At 46.3% G+C, this 22,995-nt stretch overlaps 1 protein-coding gene across 1 annotated transcript; it reads right to left on the bottom strand.

Annotated features, from left to right (window-relative positions):
* Window positions 1-530: 530 nt before the first annotated feature.
* On the bottom strand, window positions 531-20,873 carry LOC136427080 (histone-lysine N-methyltransferase SETD1B-like). The gene is made up of 20 exons (XM_066415801.1): window positions 20,652-20,873; window positions 20,367-20,536; window positions 17,864-17,965; window positions 17,183-17,331; window positions 16,725-16,846; window positions 15,445-15,599; window positions 14,087-15,172; window positions 12,699-13,343; window positions 11,434-11,589; window positions 10,060-10,269; window positions 9,427-9,526; window positions 8,694-8,912; window positions 8,145-8,307; window positions 7,563-7,706; window positions 5,497-7,322; window positions 4,952-5,130; window positions 3,787-3,918; window positions 3,248-3,382; window positions 2,865-3,158; window positions 531-2,215 (listed from the first exon to the last, which is right to left on the bottom strand). The coding sequence occupies exons 1-20, from the start codon at window positions 20,695-20,697 to the stop codon at window positions 2,042-2,044; spliced, it is 6,207 nt and encodes a 2,068-aa protein (XP_066271898.1). The 5' UTR covers window positions 20,698-20,873; the 3' UTR covers window positions 531-2,041.
* Between the last annotated feature and the right edge of the window lie 2,122 nt (window positions 20,874-22,995).

Consider the following 22,995-nt stretch of genomic DNA (forward strand, 5'->3'; position numbering starts at 1 on the left):
CTTCAGCCTGCTAGGGTAGCCTGTTGGCACAAAATTTGTCTAGATCATGGGTTAGGCAGCAGTGGGATGGTTAAGTACGTAGTGAAGGTCACTTAAAACCCTGCAAGTGTCAGGCCAGTCAGATTATTGTTTGGCCTGACACTTGCAGGGTTAAAACACTTAATCCCAGTTCGTTTGTTCGGTCCCTTGTAGTGCCAAGTGCACATACATGTAGGGCAGCAAGCTTTCTTGCTATTTCAGAAGCAGGGTATATATATTCTACAGGGAGGGGTTGCTAAACCATTCCTTTAAACATGCTTGAGACACCTCCTCAAACACGAGACCTCTATAATATGTCCCTGCCGAAAGATGGGTGAAGCCCCTACCGAGATGTCTAACGCAGGATTGAGCCGGGGTCTCCGAGTTACCAGCTAATTAGAACCAGGTTCTGAACTGTTGGGCTCTTACCATTTGAATTATAGGGACATCCCCTAAGCATCCCATTGGTGGTAATTCTCATGCACATATCAACCCATACACAAAGCCAGAGATTTTCAGTGATAGGAAATTTGGTTTAATACTGTACAGAAACATATAATACATCACAGTTTATACAAATGGCGGCAGGTTCAATTCTCACTAATAACAACAGTGCTTATTCATCAGCACCGCGTCAGGAAACTTTACAGAGAGAGATCGGCGGTTCCCGGCACGCTGCCAGGCCGGGAACTCACATTCCTTTTCACACAAGTATAAGAACCCGACCCACTCCTGATCATCGGCCTCAGGAGTCGTTAGCAGGTACTAAAAACGGTTTGACTGTCTGGGAGAAGCAAGACGCGAAGACGGCAGCCCTGCTGAGGAGAAACTGGACAATTTTACAACATCCGATATTCCATCCTTCTTACTGTAGTCGATACGGAACAACAACATTCGGTAAAGAAATATAAAAACTGAGCTGAAAGTTGTCTGTACAAATACAACACACTTCAGGCACACGCGGTGTTTCACTGGTGCTTCCACTGCTGATTTGCTGGACCAGCAAACTGTAGCTGTACCAAGGTCGAATCTACCAAGGTCAAATAGTACCAAGGTCACGTCTCATCAAGGTCAAACTTACCAAGGTCAAATGGTACCAAGGTCATGTTTCACCAAGGTCAAATTTTGCTCTGATAATGTTTTGCCGAGTTCATATCAAGGTCAGATCTTGCCAAGGTCAAGCCTTACAAAGGTCAAGTCTTGTTGAGGTCATATATCACCAAGGTCACATTTCACCAAGTCTTTGCTCAAAGGGTATCAAAATACTTGTAAGCATTGAAAATTGAGAAAATCTTAGAAATATGACATCTGAACTATGAGAACAGTATTTACAAGTTCCACAGCGGCCCCCATACATGTACATGGGCACCAGGACTGGCCCTTATATCTGACTAACCAGGGACACACGGACACATCTGCACAGGAAATTCAACTCAGGACAGGCATAAAGTTCTATCCATCCTCCAAACAAAGTCATTACTGTATAGTCCTCTTGTTTGACTGTAACACAAACAGCGAAAATATATATATATATATATCTATATCTCTTAATGTGTGCCTAAACAAATACATCTCATCTCACATCTCCATCTTGGAGTGAGGATACCTGCTGACGGTCCTCCCATCCTGTAACCCCGGTAACCAGAGACGAGCCAATCAGCCGGCTGGACAGATCTTAGAATGATACACGTCCAGCTCGTGTTACGGTCTTCCTACCGTGCCAGTTCTGTGCATGCAACGCTCCAACCAACGAAACAGGAAAATTGGGCAGCTGCAAATAGCAGTGCAGTTTGCTAAGTTGTAAAAGAACAACATTTTTCTGGCCTTTTAGTGGTAAAGTGAGAATGTATGCCAACCAAGGCAACCCAGGACAAATTGTACAGGTTCAGGAAAGATAAACCAGGGTTCGTATGTCTTGAAGTTTATCCCTGGTCCTGTAATTTGTTCCTTGTCCTGAAGTTTGTTCCTAGTTCTGAAGTTCATCCCTAGTCCAGGAGTTTGTTCATAGTTCTGAAGGTCGTTCCTAGTTCAAGGTTCCGCGGCAGTTTTCGGCGCCGCACAGACATGGGATCTTCTCGTCTTCGATGGGGAACTTGTAGTCGTAGGTGATCTCCTCATTCACAGCGATGTCGCGGCGGGAGTAGATCACAATCTTCTTGTAGCTCTCGACGGTGATGATCTTAGCGTAACAGTTCGGCTGGAGGAGGGAAGGGCGGGAAATGGGGTTGCATGTTAGACTGGCATGGTTAACAGATTATTGTGTAGATCACACAGACATGAACACATATACATTCACATTAACATACACAGCACATATACAAGAACACTTAGTACATACACACACATTCACATACATGAAGACACATCCACCTGAAACACATAAACATGAACACACAAACACATACAGAAACAGACACACGCATTCATACAAATTTATGTAAACATAGGCACACTGACAATGACACACACACATTATAAAACACTCCCATGCAGAGACACAAAGGAATGTACTAGGTATAAATGGCAATGTCTTAGTAACACTAATCAAAGAAATTATGTCATCATGCATGACCTGAGTTACCTAAAAGGTTAAACATGAAGAACTTTTTTACAACTCGTACACGACTAGGTCAGTTTGTCAGCTAGTTCTTTGATTTAAAAAAGAGTGGAAAATCTGTAACTTCAAGTTTGTACATACCTTCTAGGGAGTAAATATACTCAGATGCAAGTTTTCTTTCCCGCCCCGTCTTCATCTTTACCTTTTGTTGGATTCTTACTTTAAACAGTCTGAGAAAAAAACAAAATGACTACAACTTTGCAAAAAGATACCACGGCCTTCTACTCACATTACAGCAGTGGTTGATGAATCTGGCGAGGTTGCCGGTCTTGGTGGCGTCGATGATCATGTCGTGGTCGACGCGGAACAGGTAGGAGCTGCCGATGCCCTGCTCTTCGTAGCGGCGTTCGCGCTCGTCCGCGATGGTCTGCCGGATGCACTGCCCCACATACTCGATCACCATCTCCTCCGCAGCAATCGGCTCCAGCGCAAACAGACCCCAGTCGTGGATCCGGCTCTTACGGAAGCTCAGCTGCTTCTTACGGAACTGGGGGAGAAAAGGAAACAATAAGACACACAAAACCTCTCAAGTATTCATCCGCAGCGATCGGCTCCAGCGCAAACAGACCCCAGTCGTGGATCCGGCTCTTACGGAAGCTCAGCTGCTTCTTACGGAACTGGGGGAGAAAAGGAAACAATAAGACACACAAAACCTCTCAAGTATTCATCCGCAGCGATCGGCTCCAGCGCAAACAGACCCCAGTCGTGGATCCGGCTCTTACGGAAGCTCAGCTGCTTCTTACGGAACTGGGGGGGAAAGGGGAATGATTAGAAACTTTTACATGTAGTAAGCTTTCATTTATTTGCTTGTTTATCTATTCATGTATAATCCACATCACTGCAATATTCCCTGACATCCTTTTCTAATACTATCAACAAACATGAATACAATTACAATTTAAAACATAACTTTACTTTACTTTAGCCAATCATAAATAAAAGTACAAAAACTGAGGGCAGTGAGGCTACACTGGTCCAGCATCATTAAAAGCGGACTAGCATGCTAAAAGCTGTAAGATGACCTTAGTCTGACCTTTAGCTAGTTTAACCCAAACATGACCTTGAGCAAAAAACGATATCACTTGAAACGGTGATCTGCTAAGCAAAAAAACATGACCTTGACCTCGAACGAAAACATGCCCTTGACTGACCTTGAGCTGGTTGAACCTGAGGAGGTCGCTGATGTCTCCGCACGAGGCGCCGAAGCTGGCCAGCAGCCGCCTCTGGTTGGACCGCGCCTCCCGCGAGGACTGTGTGGCCTGCTTCGCTTTGTTCTGGGACTCCTGCGGACGGAGGAAAACACTTGTGGAACCTGACTTTTTTTATTTTTGGGACTACCAGCACAAACCAGATCGGTTTTCTGTTTAACCTTCCAGGAAGACTCTACAACCTTCCAGGAAGACTCTACAACCTTCCAGGAAGACTCTACAACCTTCCAGGAAGATTCTGGAACCTTCCTGGAACACTATAAAACCTTGCAGGAAGACCAGGAAAACACTTGTGGAACCAGGCTTTTTTTAATTTTTGTGACTTCAAATGAAGTCTGTTTACCAGCACAAACCAGATCGGTTTTCCGTTTTGCTAATTTCTGATGCACATTTGTAAGCCATTCTGATCAAAACAACCGACGTTTTTGTTACTGGTTAGTGGGGCCAGTTGAACTGAACAAGACTTTGGACAAAAAGCTCAAGATGATTTTAGTGCTGAACGTGTAAAAGACTTTGGAAAAAAAGCTCAAGATGATTTTAATGCTGTACATGTACAGTGCGTTTCCAGACGTAATCTACCTATTTTATCCAAAAAGCTTTAAATTTTCTGAAAATAATGCAGTTTCCAGGAAGACTTTACAACTTTCCAGGAAGACTTAATAACATTCCAGGAAGACTTTACAACTTTCCAGAAAGACTTTACAACGTTCCAGGAAGACTTAACAACTTTCCTGGAAGACTTAACAACTTTCCAGAAAGATTCTAAAGCCTTCCAGGAAAACTTTACACTTTCCAGGAAGACCCTACAACCTTCCAGGAAGACCCAACAACCTTCCAGGAAGACCCAACAACCTTCCAGGAAGACCCTACAACCTTCCAGGAAGACCCTACAACCTTCCAGGAAGACCCAACAACCTTCCAGGAAGACCCTACAACCTTCCAGGAAGACCCTACAACCTTCCAGGAAGACCCTACAACCTTCCAGGAAGACCCTACAACCTTCCAGGAAGACCCTACAACCTTCCAGGAAGACCCTACAACCTTCCAGGAAGACCCTACAACCTTACAGGAAGACCCTACAACCTTACAGGAAGACCCTGTGACCCACCATCAGATCATCCTCCGGCTTCTCCACCACGCTGGCCAGCCGCGCCCGGTGCAGGTACTTTGTCTTCTCCTTGAAGGAGATCTTGTAGAAACCTTCGCTCCTGGCGCAGCCCGTCTTGTGCTCCCCCAGGGTGGGGTCGTCCTTCCGCCGCTTGCGAGGGGGGTTGGGGATTCTGGTCGGTGGGTTGTGTTAAGGACATGACCTGGGCTTGTGTTCAAAAGGACCTAAATTACTGTAGTTTATCAGACAAATGTACACCGCGAAGTGCCCTCTACTTTAAATTTGGAAAGACACTGGAGAATCTATATTTGAAATATCAGATCTCTGTTAATTGTTTTAACGCGTAATTTGAGAATAAGACTTGTTTTAATTTGTTGTACTGTGCAAAACAAACCGCAATTCAGCCTCTGGCTGCCAGAGTTTTGTTGTCAATAAAAACCATTTGATTGTACAAGTTATAAAAGAAGTATAGATGTGATCTTAAGATACGATGCGGTGTATATATATACACACATATATAGAATAGTTCTGAACAGAAAGGATATCAGGATGGTAGACCCAGTGTGTGTCGTTTATCCAGTCCACCCCGCTGTTGTCCTGCTGGAGGAGCGAGTCGTAGCTGCTCTGGAGGTACCTCACGTCCTCCAGGTCGATCCCCGTCTTCAGGAACTCGTACAGGACCTCCATCTCCATCAGGTTGTCCCTCGGGTCAAACCTCAGCGGCTCTGGCTTCACATCCTCCTCCTTGATCTTATTCGAGATCTGCTCTCGGAGAATTTGCTCCTTGCTCTTTTCTGAAGTTTTCCGATGCTGTTTCGGTTCTTCCTTCTCCGTCGTGACCAAGTCGACGGAGGGAATGCTCACTTCGATAGGAGCCTCGTTTTCCTTGTCTTTGGGCAGTTCCTCTACGGTGGGAGGTTCTGTCTTGATGTTCACAGGCAAACAGACAGGTGGCGCCGCTGCAACAACAGGCAGCTCCTCTGTACGTGTCTTGGACTGTTTGTGTGAGAGAGACGGGTGCTTGGCTGGTGAGGGGGGCTGCCTTGCGGCGTAGTTGTGCTCGGGGAGGGGCGCGGCGTAGTTGTGCTCCAGCATGTACGGGCAGACTCTCTGCCGGGGCATTCTTTCCTGCGCCTGTTCTTCCACCGAGATTTCCGGTTCCGAAGACGTTTCCGTCTTTTCCGAATCGCTCCCTTCCACGTCAACGTCTCTTTCAAGAGTTCTACTCGCCGCGAGCAAGTCTGCGACGGTCTGTTTCGACGGAGACAACAGCTCGTTGGCCAGGACGTTGGCCTGGCTGTTCGCTCTGGAGAAGAGCTGGCTCTGATTTGGCAACATTTGTACAGGCGGCTGCAGCCCCGCCCCGGGTCTGGGCGGGGACTGGAACCTGGGGACCTGGCAGTTGGCCTGCAGCATGCGCAGGTGCTCCTCCGTGGTGAGGGGGAGCCCCGGATGCTGCCTGGCCGGCGGCAATGGGTCCACGCGGGGCAGCTGCTGGGGCGAGAGCAGACTCGCAATGGAAAATTTCCCCTGAGAAGCAAGAAGCTGAGGATTCGGAGGCGTCGCGGCGCCGGCCTGCCCAGCGGGAGGTTCGGAACTTTCCTCCTTGGTGACGTCCCTCTGCATGGCCTCGTGAGTCACGATGTCCGCGAACTGCGCGAGAAGCGGAGGTAAGGACGGTACGGGCAGGCTGGCGGAGGACGAGGGCTGGGTTCCACGCCACGCGGAGGGTGGGACTGACGTCGCGCTCCCCTGCGTCGCCGCAAGGAGCCCGGGAAAAGCTGCCGCGCCGCCGGGAACGGTTGGGACTTGCAGGGTCATTCCCCGCCCGGGCGTCCTTGGTAGGTCGATGTTCCCTCCTGGTGTCCGTGGGAGGTCCTCCGTGGGGAATGGCGACGAGGGTAACATGGCGCCTGTCGCTTCCGCCACAAACCCAAACGCGGTCCTCTCGGGAAGCTGCAGGATGGGGCGGACAGGCGAGGTGAGGCTGCCTCCTATCCTGTCCTCCAGTCCAGCGGGCCCCCCTGGGACTCTATGCAGGTGTCTGAGCTGGAGATGAGGATCCAGCGGGGACCTGATGTCGTCCCCATGTGGGACAGCTGCTCCGCCTGTGGGGAAAGTCCTGTCCTCCGGTCCAGCGGGCCCCGTGGGGACTCTGTGCAGGTGTCTGAGCTGGGGATCCAGCCCGGACCTGATGTCCACCCCATCTGCGGGGAGAGTCCTGCCATCGCTGCCGGGGATTGGCGGCGGGGACAACATTGCTGGTAACCGCGGTGACAGGAGGGAGGGCGAGGTAGCCTGTTTGCTGTAGGCGTGTTCCGGGGTTGCTAGGCCCTGTTTCCGGGCCGCCAGCGTTGGAGGGGGCTGAATGCTGCAGAATGGAACAAAACAAACACAAAAAATCCATCAAAAACAACATTTACGGAACGGTCAAATGCACAACTGCTATTGTAAGGGTCTACGTAGAAGGTAAATTTATTAAATCAATATCAGCTGATGGCATCATCAATGAGACAAAATTACAAAAACTCCTTTTGATCGTACAGCAGCCTGACAGAGCTGGCATTATGTACATGTACAACGTAACCTGCCAGACACTGAACATGCTTACCTCTGAGTCTGTTCCTGACCTGGCGGCACCATGACCCTGGGCCCCGCACGGTCCTGTCCCAGCTCCGCTGAACGCTGGTGGGAGACCGGCAGAGTCGTATCCGAGTCTGGAACCTGCTCTGAGTCTTCCGCCTCGCTGAACTCACTGGGGAGAAACACATGGTTACCATGGTGACAGGGTTACAAAGGAGACTGGGTTACCAAGGAGACTGGGTTACCAAGGTGATAGGGTTTGTTGACGAGAGGAACAAATGACAAATGAAACATAATTTGAACTTTTTTCAACTTTCTCCCATTTTCATAAAACAATTCATTACTCCTTTAAATCCCAAGTCAGCACACACTACTTTTACTACATCCTACCAAACATCTTCTGATCATGTCTAGCCTTGTTAGCAGTTCTGCTAAAGCACAGCAGACATGAGGAGGTGTAACCGGACCCACCGTTCTGTCTCCGTCACGTCATGGTAACATGGTTACCAAGGAAACACCCTACTACTACATCCTACCAAACCCTCTGAACATGTCTAGCCTTGTCAGCATATCTAGCCCGGCAGCCTTGAGGAGGTGAAACCCGACCCACCGTTCCGTCTCCGTCACGTCCGCTGTCATCTCCTCCTCGTCTGACGAGCTGACGTAGGAGTCGGAGTCGTCCCCACTTTCACTTTCCCCCTCGCTCTCATCGTCCGCCTCATCCTCATCCTCCGACACATCCAGGTCATCATCGTTGTACTCATCATCCGAGGCTGGAAACACAAATATAAACAACACTCGTTATAGTCATCATCTGAGGCTGGAAACACAAACATAAACAACACTTGTTATACTCATCATCCGAGGCTGGAAAACGCAAATAGTTTCCTTTAAATAAACTCAAGATGTGAGCAACACTTGTTGTAGTCCTTATCTGAGGCTGCAAACACAAACGTGTACTTTTCTTCTGTGAAAAATTTCATGAGGTAAATCATCGGATAACAAAGTTGTTCGCAACAAAGAGCTTATACCTACATGTAGCCAACAATTTGACTTATGTACTGTGTATCATTCTGTTAAACCATTTCACTCCTTGTACGTTTTAAGGATAACATTTCAAGATCCTGACAACAAAATTTATACACAGATGAAGAAGTACCCTCTGCTTCTGCTAGATCCTCCTCCTCGTAGTCCTCCTCATCCTCCTCCTCCTCCTCCTCATCTTCGATGACGCCCTTCTGCTCCTCCTCCTGGCGCAACGCCCCCCTGGTCTCATCCCCTTCGCTGTCGAGGCTGTGCGCCCGCCGCAACGTCGGTGTTCCGTGGCGCGACAGGTCCGAGTCCTGGCTCAACATGTCCTCCTTGTCAGCGTCTGAGTCTGTGGAGAAACACAAACAGTGCCACAATTAGTGAGGTCTTGTGGTGTAACGGCAGTGTGTCTGGCCCAGAAACCAAGAGGTCACGGGTCCTAATCCTGTCATGTCACCGATCCTGTGCCATTGGGAAAGGCACTTTACATGGCTTTCCTCACTTCACTCAGGTGAAAATGAGTACCTAGCTACAGTTAGGGACGTCCCTCAGATAGGACGTTAAATGGAGATCCCGTGTTTGAGGGGAGCCTCACCTCAAGCACATTAAAGAACCCACTACACTCATTGAAAAGAATAGAGGTCCTTCCTGGTATGAGTGGATCAAACCTTAAAGTACACAGTATGTAGGCTACAGAATTTGCAGCAAGTTTAAGTTGGTAGCCTTCAAGAAACAAAGAGACACAAATTTCACATGTTCAACTGTTTCTTTTTCCAGTATTGATTTGTTCTTCCTGTTCATTGCTGTGACGCTAAAGAGAGTGATGGCTGTCACTCGAAAAGTCCGGAAGTAATCTGCCTCACCTGATGCTGACCCATCGTCCACAGAGGGAGACGCCAACCGCGACCTCTTCCGGGGGTGTCCATCCTCTGCCGCGGGGGAGTCTGGGGGTTTTCTCTTCATCTGTGGGGAGCAGAAATAAAGGTTTTTAATGTTAGCTAATGACAAAACTACAAGTCACCCACTACCTTCATCCTGATAAAAACTTTTGAATAAAAAGTTTTCAAATATTCCAAGTTGGCAGAAAAATAAAGCTAAGTCTACAATGCCACACAGAGAAGCAGAAGTACAATTTAGCTGAGCTTTAAGATACTCTAAATCCTTGCCACAACAAGTACTGATACTTTCAATGCACTTTTACTTGTCCAGATTCTATCCACCAGATTCCATATCTATCCACCTAGGCATAGACATTCACAATGCTATAAAAAAGAAACTGTGCAGTTCCAAAATGTGATTTGACGAATGCAAAGTCACGAAGTAGCCTAGAAATATGGAATATAATGTTTACAATAGTTCTGTTTAGTAATTGCTGTAAGTTTTGTTCTATGATAAAGCAAAATAGACCTAGACTGTAACTTACATGTATGCTATCTGTCCATTGCCATACATTGTCACTGATGCAATTGTTGAGCAATAAAATGCTTCACTCTCACCTTGAAGGACGGCATGCGGGGCATGGCTGCCCGTATGCCCAGGCCAAGGCCCCCTAGCCCTGAGGGTCCAAACGGACTGAAGCTGTCCATGTTGGAGATACTGGGCAGTGCCGCCGGTTGTTCAAACAGCGACTTGGCCGGCTTGGGTTTGACCTTGACCTCCGGCTCCACGACCTTGTCCTCGTCCTTCTCTTCAGACTTGACAGGAACCTGAAGAAAATAAAATAATTTTTTTAAGAAGTGCACAGGCTGCCTGTTGGCCATGTGAAAACAGAATTATAAATAAATTATGTAAAGGAGCTCATGATTTGCATAAATGTGTAAGGATTTGAAATCATATATGAGCCAAGCATACTTTCACATCAAATTGTACATTACAGTTGAACACAAAAAACATTTGTCATTTCAGCCACAACCTAAAGATGAAGTCTCTGAAGTTGAGCCCTGTGAAAACACACTTACTTAAAAAGTGCAGGGGTCTTCTTACAACATTCCTTTAAGATGGGATCAACCTTGGTTTTCTCCAATCTTAATCTTAAGGTCATCATGATTTTGTCAGTCCAAGAATCAACCTTACTTTAAGAATTTGGGGTTTCCTTACCCTTTGTAGGAACTCAGCTTGGTTAGCTCCTCCATTCTTTAGTTCATCATGACTTTCATAAATCCGAAAACGAATTTTCCTTCTGACCCACCTTTGTTTTCTCCTCCTCCATTCTTAAGTTTATGATGATTTTCACAAATCTGAAAACAAACAGCTTACTTGGGGTTTCTTACTTTTTCCTTTCAGAAAAGAGTTGTTTGATTTATCACTCCTATGTTTGATCATTCCTGTTTTATGTTATATCATTGTGAATTGATTACTCATTAAGTTTATGTCAATTTATCCTTTTGTATCCTGATTTGTTATGATTTGTCATGCAATATAAGGGCTCTCTTGGAAATCAGTTAATTAGTTAACTGAGGGGACCACCCTAAAGAGTAATAAATAGAACAAACAAAAAATAAAAAATGATGTACTGTAACTCTGTTTTTTCCTCCTCCATTCTTAAGTTTATGATGATTTTCACAAATCTGAAAACGAACAGCTTATTTGCGGTTTCCTTACCCTTTCCTTTAAGAAATGATGTACTGTACATTGTATGTACCTTTGTTTTCTCCTCCTCGATTCTTAAGTTTATGATGACTTTCACAAATCTGAAAACGAACAACTTACTTGGGGCTTCCTTACCCTTTCCTTTAAGAAATGATGTACAGTTACTGTACCTTTGTTTTCTCCTCCTCCATTCTTAAGTTTATGATGACTTTCACAAATCTGAAAACGAACAGCTTACTTGCGGATTCCTTACCCTTCCTTTAAGAGATGATGTACTGTACCTTTGTTTTCCCTTCTTCCATGTCCCACCAGGACTCGAAGGCCTTGAATGCGGAGGACTCCACCATCTTCCTGTTCAGGTCCTTCCTCATGATCTCCTTCAGCTCCCAGACGATCCGCTCCATCACGCCATCAATCGTCTGCTTGTGCGGGTCCACCTGGATGGAAGCAGTGGATTTAGTGTACAATCATATTTATAAACACTGACAGCTTACTTAAATCAGCCCAGGGACGTACTACAAATCCACTCTGAATGCATGTCGATCGTCTGCTTGTGAGGGTCCACCTGGATAGAAGCAGTACATTTAAGTTATCATTGTACAATCTAGTGTACAATCATATTTGTAAACACCGTACTATAAATACGCTCTAAATGCATGTCGATCGTCTGCTTGTGAGGGTCCACCTGGATAGAAGCAGTACATTTAAGTTATCATTGTACAATCTAGTGTACAATCATATTTGTAAACACCGTACTATAAATCCGCTCTAAATGCATGTCGATCGTCTGCTTGTGCGGGTCAACCTGGATAGAAGCAGTGGATTTGAGTTATCATTGTACAATCTAGTGAATGATCATATCTATAAACACCGACAGCTTACTTAAATCAGCCCAGGGGCGTACTATAAATCCGCTCTGAATGCATGTCGATCGTCTGCTTGTGCCGGTCCACCTGGATAGAAGCAGTACATTTAAGTTATCATTGTTCAATCTAGTGTACAATCATATCTATAAACACCGACAGCTTGCTTAAATCAGCCCAGGGACGTACTATAAATCCGCTCTAAATGCATGTCGATCGTCTGCTTGTGCGGGTACACCTGGATAGAAGAAGTACATTTAAGTTATCATTGTTCAATCTAGTGTACAATCATATCTATAAACACCGACAGCTTGCTTAAATCAGCCCAGGGACGTACTATAAATCCGCTCTAAATGCATGTCGATCGTCTGCTTGTGAGGGTCAACCTGGATAGAAGCAGTACATTTTTGTTATCGTATCCATGTTTTGTTATTATCTTTGCCAAGAAGGTTATGTTTTGCTGAGCATGTGTCTGTGTGTGTGTGTGTCTGACTTGTCCCGCTCACTTTTAAGTTCACTTACGTGACATTTGATTGTTTTTAATTTTCCGTTTACCAACAAGTTTTTGTTATTAACATTTCATCTAATCTAATGTGTAAGTGGACTCCAGGTAGCACTGTAGTACTGTAGTACAAGTAACACTGATGGATATCTCAATAAAACAAACAAACAAACAAACAAACCTTCTCCACGGGCGGCACGTAGCCCGGCGGGGGCACTGTTGGGTCAAACATCGGCCGCCACGGTCGGAAGTTCCCGGCCTGGCCGAACGGGCGCGGGCCGCGCATCTGCGGCTGGCGCGGTGGGCCCTGATTGGTGGAGGGGGGCGGCGGGAACGGGAAGTGGCCCTTGGGCTGCTGGCTGCCGTAGTTGTGCATGCCGGGGCGCCACAGGCCCATCCGCGCCAAGTACTGCTGCTGCTGGTTCGGCAGCATGGGGTTGGTGAAGTTCCCGCTGTAGGGGGGCATGGACGAGGGGGGCATGGGCAGGCTGGACACAGGGGGCAGAGGGGGAGGGGGGATGCCGGGGGGAGGGATGGAGGGGGTGGACGGTTCCATCCCGGGGGGCGGAATGTTGGGAGGGGGGATGTTGGGGGGAGGGACGCTGGGGTTGGGGATCATGGGGGGCGGGATGTTGGGGGGCGGGAAGTTGGGAGGGGGTACGTTCGGGGGGTAGACCGGCGTGGGGGGCGGGTTGACGACGAGTTTGGACTGTTCGGGGCTGCTGAGGGGGGAGAGGCTCATCTTGTCGTCATCGTCGGAGTCGTTCCCGGAGGAGATGTCCATGTCCCCTTCTCCCTTCTCCTCATCCATAACCGGGGTGGGCACCTGGGGGGAAACAGGCACTTATCAATCTTATCTATGGGCACCTGGGGGGAAACAGGCACCTATCAATCTTATCTATTGGCACCTGGGCAGGCACTTATCAAAATTAGCTATGGGCACCTGGGGGGAAAATAGGCACTGATTAAACAATGCTGTGGGCACCTGGGGACCATAGAATCGAGCACCAATTGTGTGGTGGACACCTTTGAAATTATACAGTACTAGACCTACATTTTTGACATACAGATCTTCAGTATAAGTATTCATACCTTCAGAATTAGATGGAGAGAAAGTAATTAATCCTCCAAAGAAAGGACACTTGCTCGTTGAAAAAGCGTTTCCCCCTCTATGCCACGGTGTCTTAATCTCTTTGATAACATTTATGCACACATTACTTAATTTATGTACACATTACTTAACATTTATGCACACATTACAACTGATCGTCCGGCAGGATGAAAAGGAGCTGATGATGATGATGATGACTTAAGGAACAAAGTGAGTTAAATGTTCAAAATTCTCCAAACCTTCAGTGTATTTCCTTAGTTCAAAGTGACATGCCTTCTTTTTCTTGTTTTGTTTATCTAGATGCTTCATATCAAATTTCAAGATTCATAAAATCATGTACAAACCATAACCATTGAAAACACAGACATTAGACAACTGCTAATGCATGGCAGCTGGAGACATATTATATCATATTATAGATAAAACAAAATACAATATTATCTGAAGTCGTAACAAACCTCAGCGTTTCTGTCCGTAACCATGGTGACAACCTCCTCCTCCCTCCCTGCTTTCTTCTCCTTCCTCTTGTCCTCATCGCTGTCTGCCAGGGAGCCAGGCGAGATTTCTTCCAGTAGGTCGTCCGTCTTGAGGAGGGGCAGGGAGGAGGGGGTGGAGTTCTGCTGAGGGGGGCGGGGGGATGCGTCATGAGGGGGTGTGAAAGACTCCAGGGGGGGTGGGGTGGGCGACCTCTCCCCGCCCTTCTCGTCCTCGCTGTAGCCGGGCGACATGGACCCCAGTGCGGGAAACGTCCTCTGCTGTTTCAGCAGCAGCTCAATACGAGAGTCCAAGCTCAGGCTGCCTTTGTCCCCGCTTTTCTCCGCCGCGCCGTTCTGTGCCGGGTCCTCCGGCTGTTGCGTCGTCGTGGCGACACTAACGCTCGCCGTGGTGCTTGCACTGGTCGCTACAACCGTAACCGTGGTGCTGCTGGAATACTGCGGCGTGTTTCCATGGTAACCGACGGGCGTCCCAGAGTAGTAGCTCCCCGGTGTGTGGACCGCGAAGCTGGGCGGCTGCACGGCGCCTGGGTAGCTGGGCGTCTGGCCGCTGCTGTGGAAGCTGGACGGGGTCGGGACGTAGCTGGGCGTGCTCTCCGACAGGCTGGGCGTGTTGCTATGGTAACTGTTGCCGTGGTGATAGCCCTGTCCCGAGTAGCTGGAGGGCGTGTTGCTGTAGTAGCCCTGGTCGTCCATCCCCGCGGGAGGGGGGCGGTGGAACGAGTTGTGGGAGACATTATCGTAAGGAGCGAACGTGCCACCGCTTTCGGAGGGGAGTCTCCGACGGGGGTCGCTGTAGTACCCCCCCTTGGGCCCCTCCTGCCTGGGGGGCTGCTGGTACACACCTGGCGGCACACCTGCTGCACCTGGGGGAACACCTGGCGGCAAAGCTGGCGGAACACCAGGGGGCAAAGCTGGCGGAACACCAGGCGGCAAAGCTGGCGGGTGCACCTCGGGCTGCGGCACGGGAGGGTACGCGGGAGGTACCACTTCGTGGCGTGCGGGGGGGAGGGGTGCGGGGGGCAGACCACCTTCAGGTCTGTGGTGGGCCTGCAAGGAAACAAACAGTATAATCATTAATTTCACGAGGTTGGTAAATCGTATACTTTTCTTGGCTACACAACACAGAGGTTTTGTCAATGAAGGTAAATGTTACGTAATATAAAATAAATCAGGCAACTGGATGAATTCTCTAAAGAGTCATACATTGCAGACAACATTTCATCAGTGAATAAGAGTGTCTGACTTTTTAAAGAATTTATCCAGTTGTCGTTTTTTTTTGTTCCTTGAAGAGGTTTTCTTTGTTTCCTCCGAGCGCTCACCTCGGGCATGATGGGAAGGCTTCGCTGCGGGGGCAGGAAGGCGTGCGGGCGCTCGTCCAATGAGAGGCGGCGCGGGTCAGCCTTGTTGACCTGCGGCGCCTCCGGGGTCGGTTTGTTGTGCACGAGACTGTCGTACATCTGCTCACGGAGCTTCCCTGCAGAGGAACGACAGCTGTCAATCATGTTTCAATGAAATCAACCACAGCTGTCAATCACACCAACCACAACTGTCAATCATATACTCTAAATACTGTCGTACATCTGCTCATGAAGCTTTCCTGCAGAGGAACGACAGCTGTCAATCATGTTTTAATCAAATCAACCACAGCTGTCAATCACACCAACCACAACTGTCAATCATATACTCTAAATACTGTCGTACATCTGCTCATGAAGCTTCCCTGCAGGGGAACAAGTAAACAAGCCATTGCTATATATGTATATATATACAGAGAGGAATATAGAGCATTACACTTTATGATGGAAACACTGCAATAAATTTTTTTTTCAATGCAGGCTTAAATTTTGAACCTTCTCAATTAATCAAAACTTCAATATGACACAACGCAGGGGGCAGTGAAGTTTTTTAACCACGTCCTGCCTGGCTGCACATGTCAGAGTTAGTGCTCCTAATTGGATTGACTATATCATTTTCAACCAATCAGTTCCAGTTTTGAAAATGCGTGAGTAATTGGAAAGGTGCTCTCTCAATGGCTGGGCAAATAAGCCAGGCCATAGGAATAAAGATGCAACCATATATGGTCAACACCATATATGGTCATATGAGGAAAACAGGCAATTATCTCCCAAATCCCCCCAAAAAATCACATTTTGCATTAGATGTTTTTTCCTTCAGTTTTATAAACCGTGATATGCATCAGTGTATGAGTAGCCTCTCTTTCCTCTAAAGACACTGGCGTTTGCAAAGACGTCGGAAACCCACCCTTGGAGTTGATATTATAAACGAAAAGCAATAAAGACACTAGAGTCTAACGGCACAGTCTTTGCTTTATCTTGGCAAGTCTAGAGTCTTTATGGCCTTTACATTGCTGGCAAAGACTGTGCCGTAAGACTCAGTCTTTAACGATTCAGCTTCTACAATGTAGGTCTCTTACTAGCACAGCCTCTGGCTTCCGCTGTCTTGGTTGGTCATACCCACTGTAACAAACTGTACATAATTCAGGAAGGCACAAGCTTTTTCCTGCGCTTGTACGTTTATGGTTTAAATAAATTAATAATAAAATAAAAACAATTCTTAAAAAGATGCATCTGAAACCCACCCTTGGAGTCGATCTGCACGCTGATGATGTTCCCCATGACGGACGTGCGGTGGAGTTTGTTGGACGCGTCCTTCGCGGCCGTGGTCGTAGCGAACACGACCTTCGCCAGACCCAGGTGCTTCCTGGGAAAAAAAGTGAAAATGATATTGAACCAGTTTAGCTGACTGAAGAGCTAATCTTCCACTGGTCGTGTATCTGAAAAAAAGTATTACTAGCACACATATGCCATGGATTCAGGGTCGGACTTACAAGTCCGATCCGGACCTGAACCTAAACCTCTGGACCTGAACCTGAGTTTAGGTAACCTGAGTTTAGGTAACTGGTTTTGGGATGTTGGTAAATCTTCATCTTTGCAATTTCATATTATGTAACTGAAAAAAAATGTATTTCTAGCACACTTACAAGTCTGAACCTGAACCTAAACCTCTGGACCTGAACCTGAACCTGAGTTTAGGTACCTGGTTTTCGGGTGGTGATAAATCTTCATCTCCTCGATGGTGCCGAACTTCTTGCACATCTCCTGCAGGAAGCCGGAGTTGATGTTGTCGTTCAGGTTGGAGAAGGTGATCTGGCGCCGCGGCGGAGACCCCACGTAGAAGTCGTCCACCTGCAAGATTCAAGATGTATTTATTGAAATGTCGCAGTGGAACACTGAATTAGATTCACTTTACAAAGGTTAAAATCATTGACTAGGGCTTATACTGCACATCAATGTTGTACATTGAGAGTGGTAAAATGGATGAAAGCCATTGCACCCTTATCACACTTGCTAACAATAACCAAAACAATCATGTACATTGTACATTGTATACATACACTACTATAGTATAAATGCAGAAAGGTTGGCGGTTTTATCTTCGTGGTTTTTGCGATGAATTCTTTACCGTGAACTTAAACCATCGTGAAAAGCCGTTCCATTGTGTGACTGTAGTGCTACTATAGTTTCAAACTCAAAATCACAGCGAACATTCTACTTTTTCCCTATGTACAGCAAAATCAAATCCCCGCGACTATTTCTGCATTTACAGCATTCCACATAACATATGGGTTGACAGAGGATGATTCGTGTTACAATCTACAGGTCAGGAAAGTGATAACAACATCATTGCCCAGACTTGTTGAGCAGGTTGCACGTGTACCTTGAACTTCGGGACCGGCAGGTCGGCCGGCTCGTTTCGACGCCACATCCGCGAGAGCCGGCGCGGGTCGCGCACGTGGATCGGCGGGTACAGGTCCGGTTTCTGGGGGTAGAAAAGAAGTGAATTAAAAAAGAGTAACTCGGTGTTACTAATATCCGTACAAATACATCCACAGAATAAATGCTATGCTCAGTAATCTAGTATACAGGCAGATATACACAATACAAAAGCAAGCAACTGGATAGATTTTGTTAAAGTAATTATAAGATCCCGTTTCTGACTGAGAGATGACATGCTCAGATGCTGTGCAATTTTGATATGAAGATCACACTGTAACAAAAAGACGTAATTGCAATTTGGGTTCTCACTCAGTGAGCTGGAACAGGATATACAAATATATTGACATTGTTTCAATTTATCTTTTTTTAAATTCTCCAATGCTGTAGATATTTTGTTTGCTTGTTTGTTTGTTTGTTTAGTTTCCTTATTGAGCACAACTGATTATGATACCGGTAGCACCATACATACAGGTAATGTTTGAAAGTTTGTTCTGACCATGCCTCCATGATTTCTAAGACCACACCAATTTTGTCTGTTGGTTCTTGGACCATAGTACATCTAATGTTAAATCCTAATAATAAAAGTAATATTAACATCAAAGCAGTGTCTGTTTTCACCACCTTCTCCCTCTCTTTTTATCTAAAAAATCTGAGAAACAAGAAAACAACTTGGTGCGGCATACATGCCAAAAAACTAGACCCAAATCAATGTTCACCAATACTTGAACAAGGGCATGACTTCAAGCCGGTACCGCCGAAGCCCTTCCATAATGAGATGCTGATTACATTACCACTACATGATTATTTGCGGATGACTAAAGGCGAACAGTGCACAGTTCAACAACCAAAACCTTCTCGTGTTTCTTGTTGCCAGGCAACACAACAGGGTTATTCAAGGTCAACCAATGACCAGCAGTGTTTCAAACTTGCATGGCTCATTTTACCATGGAAAACACACATGTAGGAATTTTCTCCCAATACTCTGGGTTTGGAATACTTTTTCTTTTGTTACCTATAATTTGCCAAGTGTCAGAAATCTAACCTGCGATTTGGAAAGACATTTTGGAAACATGCAAGACATTATAATCTTTACAAACATTAGAAAAAGCACTTCAGTGGGAGAGTTTAGTGCCCAAAAATAATATCTAATCAGATGTTGTGCTCTGATGGCACTCTTTATCCAAAAGCTTAGCTGGCTATAAGTAATGCAGGCTTTCTTTAGCGCACTGTTACATTGCTTAACTTTGCTTAACCTTTAGCACACTGAAGTAGCCGTTCGGCACTCATTACCCCATTGGTAACAGAGTTAGGCAGCAGTAATTCCTGCCTAATGTTGTCTTCTTACATGCAAACTTTTAATCTAAGTCGCTTTTTTTTTTTGCCAATTGCAAGTGGGGCCCTGCAGAAAGCTATCTGTGTATGTGGTATTACTTTTGTGGAAATCTATTGTTCGTCAAAATTAAAAGCCATTTTACCACCTTAATTTACAGATGCACTATAGTACTTATAGTATAACATGATGACTGTATAGCATTTCCAACACATAGTAATGTCCTGAAAGGGGGTAACCAAAGCTATATTTTACATATACTTCTGTCATTTCAAGTTTAAGTTTTAACAATGCAGGTTTGCTACAGCTTGCATTTTCAGTCAACCACACTTGTTCACCCATACGTCTTCTGATAACATCTCAACCCTCTCCTAACTCCTCTTCTTCTGTGCAGCAAACAGCACCATACTGTCTACTGTGCCCTTACGGTCACATCACTCGGCCATTTTCTGGGCCAGGAGGCAAGGGGAAGTCCTTAACCTTCAGCCCACTAAGGTAGCCGTTTGGCACCAAATTTGTATTGTTACAGGGTAAGGCAGCAGGGAGATCAAATTTAATGTACATACGTCTCATTTTTGTTGCTATGAACAAAGTTTAAGCCAATGCTCTGGGGCACGTTACTGACAAATCCTCTGACAAGTTACTTTGTTCTAATTTTCTTCCGCGTCCAGATTACTCCAGAAGAATGCTTGGCAAGTGTGCCAGATGAGTTGCTCAACAACGTGTACTCAAGCTTCGGCTGTGTGGAGTTTAGGCAGCACTTAGGGGTACTGTAGACAGGATAGCGGCATGTGCTATATGGGAAATGGGTGTCAAGTACTAGATAAGTACAGGTTTGGAGGGGTGCCCAATCTGAACTTGAAGTTTTCTGTTTCTTGGAAGTTTGATTCTTGCGTCTTGTAATACAAATGTCTTCTGGGGCATTTTTGTACTTAAGCAGTCACCCAGGCAGTCCTGAAGGAGCTTTGGGACCCGCATGTTAGAATATCTTAAGACTTTATCCTTAAGACTTCTCGAAGAAGTCTTGAGATGGAGACTACATGTTGCTGAGAACTGTGTCGCCTTGCTAGACTATAGACATCGTCTGTGAGTGACACGGCGCGCCCATACGTACCCCTTGCACCACGCCATCGTAGCGGTACACTTTGTCGAGTTTCTGCTGGTGCCCTTTCTGCAGGGCCGGGTCCACCAGCAGCTTGTAGGCGCGCCAGTGGCCGTGGTGACCCGCGTGGCCGCCCTTCTTGTCCCCGTGGCTCCCTCGCCGATCGGGTAGACCGTTGAGACCTGCAACAAAACATCAAGAAAGTGTAAGACTTCGCCAGGGGGAAATTTGTGACGAGCGATCGAAACCAAAGAGGGAGGGGGGTGCACAACTCCGAACACATGAATCCAAACCCACTGTTGGTTGATTCCGGTTTTCGGGACGTATGCACTACACTATCCATCCTTCTGGACTATCGGTCGACTCCTGGCCTCTGGGCGGTCACAGTGCGACCAGCGACGGCGACATAAGCCTCGTGGCATAAGAGCCTAGACGCAAAATGTGCGAAACTACTAACAGTCCGTCGGTCCTTTCCTCTGCCATTGCAAACAAATACCCAGGACCGCGGGACCCAGGAGAGTAAGCAGAGCACGGTATTCGTGTGAAGATTCGGCTCGGAATGAAACGCCTTATAATCTAGCTCTAAAGTTATATACATAAAAAACGTACGATGTTTAAAAATGAAATAACTGTAGTGTATTTTGTTGTGATATATAGTCAACCAAAAGCGTGTCTAGCAAGTATAGTATTTGAAGGTCAATACGTAAGTATGGCTACCAATAGCTTTACTCATTTCTTATCTAATACAATACCTCCAGTGGATTACAAGGCTGTCTGTGATTGGTGGCGCTAAAGCGCTAGCTAGCGGGCAAATTTGTTGAACGGAACACGACTTTCCCTCTACTTTGCAAGTAAAGACGTTTAGTATCGGACGCATGTGTTATCGTTGTGTCTCGAACGGAATACAGGTGTTGAGAACTGGAGAAAACGGCAGAAAATGACGTCGTCTCGACTCCACTACACCTAAGCGGAAATGCCGCCATTTAGGCCAGTGGCCAATCAGCAGCCCGCTTACAAACTGCACGGCGGGCCACAAACACATTCATCACCCTCGATTGTTGTTGCGGTGGAACTATGCGGCTCTCTTTCTCGGACATTTCACAGTTATCTAAACCGTTTTTGTACGGTTCTTCTAGTTGATTCAGCACAGTAATCTTGTGTGGTGCTCCCTACACCATTATAAGCTTGTTATCTGTTGGCCATCCTGGATTTGAAGAGGGTTTAAAATATGTTTTCGCAAGGATTTTAAACCTCCTTGGTTTTCGCCAACATTCCGCAATATGTGTTTGGAAGGAAATCCCCTATGTGTGTCTGTCCCTACGATAGCTCGATAAGGTTTAGATTGATTGTCTCGATATTTCGTAGGTGGGTACCAGCGAGGAGACCCTGGAATATTTTTGTTGTTGTTTATTATGGAAATGATCAGATTTTGGGCCCCCTAGCGGTGTGTTGTGTAACTACTGCAGCGGTTTTTGTACTTTCTGACCTGAAGATGGTACGGCCCCCATGGTACGATGTGATAGGTAGCTCACGGGGTTAATAGGTTTGATATGTTTTCATGCCTTGACTGGCGTGAGCATTTGAAAGGTAAGCAAAGGTGAACATCGTTAAACAATAAATAAATAAATAAATAAACATGAATTATGCAAATCAGTACCTCGCAATGCAAATCAGTACCTCGCAATGAAGAACTTCACCAATACTAGAAGAAAAGCCATTGATTTTGATACTTAAATGAATTTTCCCATTTATGGATAAATACATAGAAGGAATCGTAATCAAATTACAAGTAGACAGCCCAGCTTTGCCGCAAACCCGTCACACCAAGGAGGTCACACAAAGTATGCTCTGTGATGAATGACTTATAAAGTTTCAAATATCCCTTTTTGATCCTTTTCCTGTGTCGCATTGCCCCGTGTAACATAAACAATCGACTGTTCAGTGGACAGAACGGACGGGTCGTGCTTCAGTAATCCTGGATCGAAATTACATAGGGCACAACAAACTGCCGTGGGGCGTCCGAAACTGGTTCTGGGCGTAGAGTATTTAGGACAGTTTGCTGTGAAGGGAGGGAATAAAATAGCCTCCGATGCAGACTCCTCCCGGCTGTTTTCTTTTTCAAGTTACAGTTTTTATACTATTACATTTTTTCTTATTGCTGGCCGGGAAGGAGTCTGCGCGAACATGATGATAGCCTCTCTGAAAGACTTTTTTAAATCTTCATTCCTTTGTGGCGCCGAGTGGACGCAGACTCCTTCCCGGCCAGTAATAAGAAAAAAAATGTAATAGTATAAAAACTGTAACTTAAAAAAGAGAACAGCCGGGAGGAGTGCATCGGAGGCTAGGAATAAAAGCCTGGAGTCCAGCCTTGTTAGTTTGGGTCTGCTAGGATGACAATCAGGCTACAAATTTATGCGATTAGAACTGAAAGTTTTGTTTTCTTCACGAACGAAAAGGCGAACACCAGCTTAATAACTTGTGACAGCCGGCTCTTGAAATCGGTCCGGATTTCTTGAAGCCTGGCCGTCGGCGTACTAGGTCTGTGCGCCGGTGCCCCGATTCTGGTTTTCTCTGCAGGAAATGGTAGTCTTAAAAAATGAGACTTGAGTCTCTCCTGAGTCTTTCTTTTCGTGACTGGTGT

This window comes from Branchiostoma lanceolatum, chromosome 1, assembly GCF_035083965.1.
Source record: "Branchiostoma lanceolatum isolate klBraLanc5 chromosome 1, klBraLanc5.hap2, whole genome shotgun sequence".
NCBI classification, from domain to species: Eukaryota; Metazoa; Chordata; class Leptocardii; order Amphioxiformes; family Branchiostomatidae; genus Branchiostoma; species Branchiostoma lanceolatum.

What these genes read in the sequence shown, in the direction of transcription:
- LOC136427080 (XM_066415801.1), bottom strand. Translation starts at nt 20,697, where the DNA reads ATGGATAGTGTAGTGCATACGTCCCGAAAACCGGAATCAACCAACA. An exon ending in TGGAAGAAGGGAAAACAAAG is followed by an intron (nt 10,270 to 11,433) that starts GTACAGTACATC and finishes TATTTTCTTCAG; the next exon opens with GTTCCTGTCAAGTCTGAAGA. An exon ending in GACGTGACGGAGACGGAACG is followed by an intron (nt 7,707 to 8,144) that starts GTGGGTCGGGTT and finishes GTTTCTCCCCAG; the next exon opens with TGAGTTCAGCGAGGCGGAAG.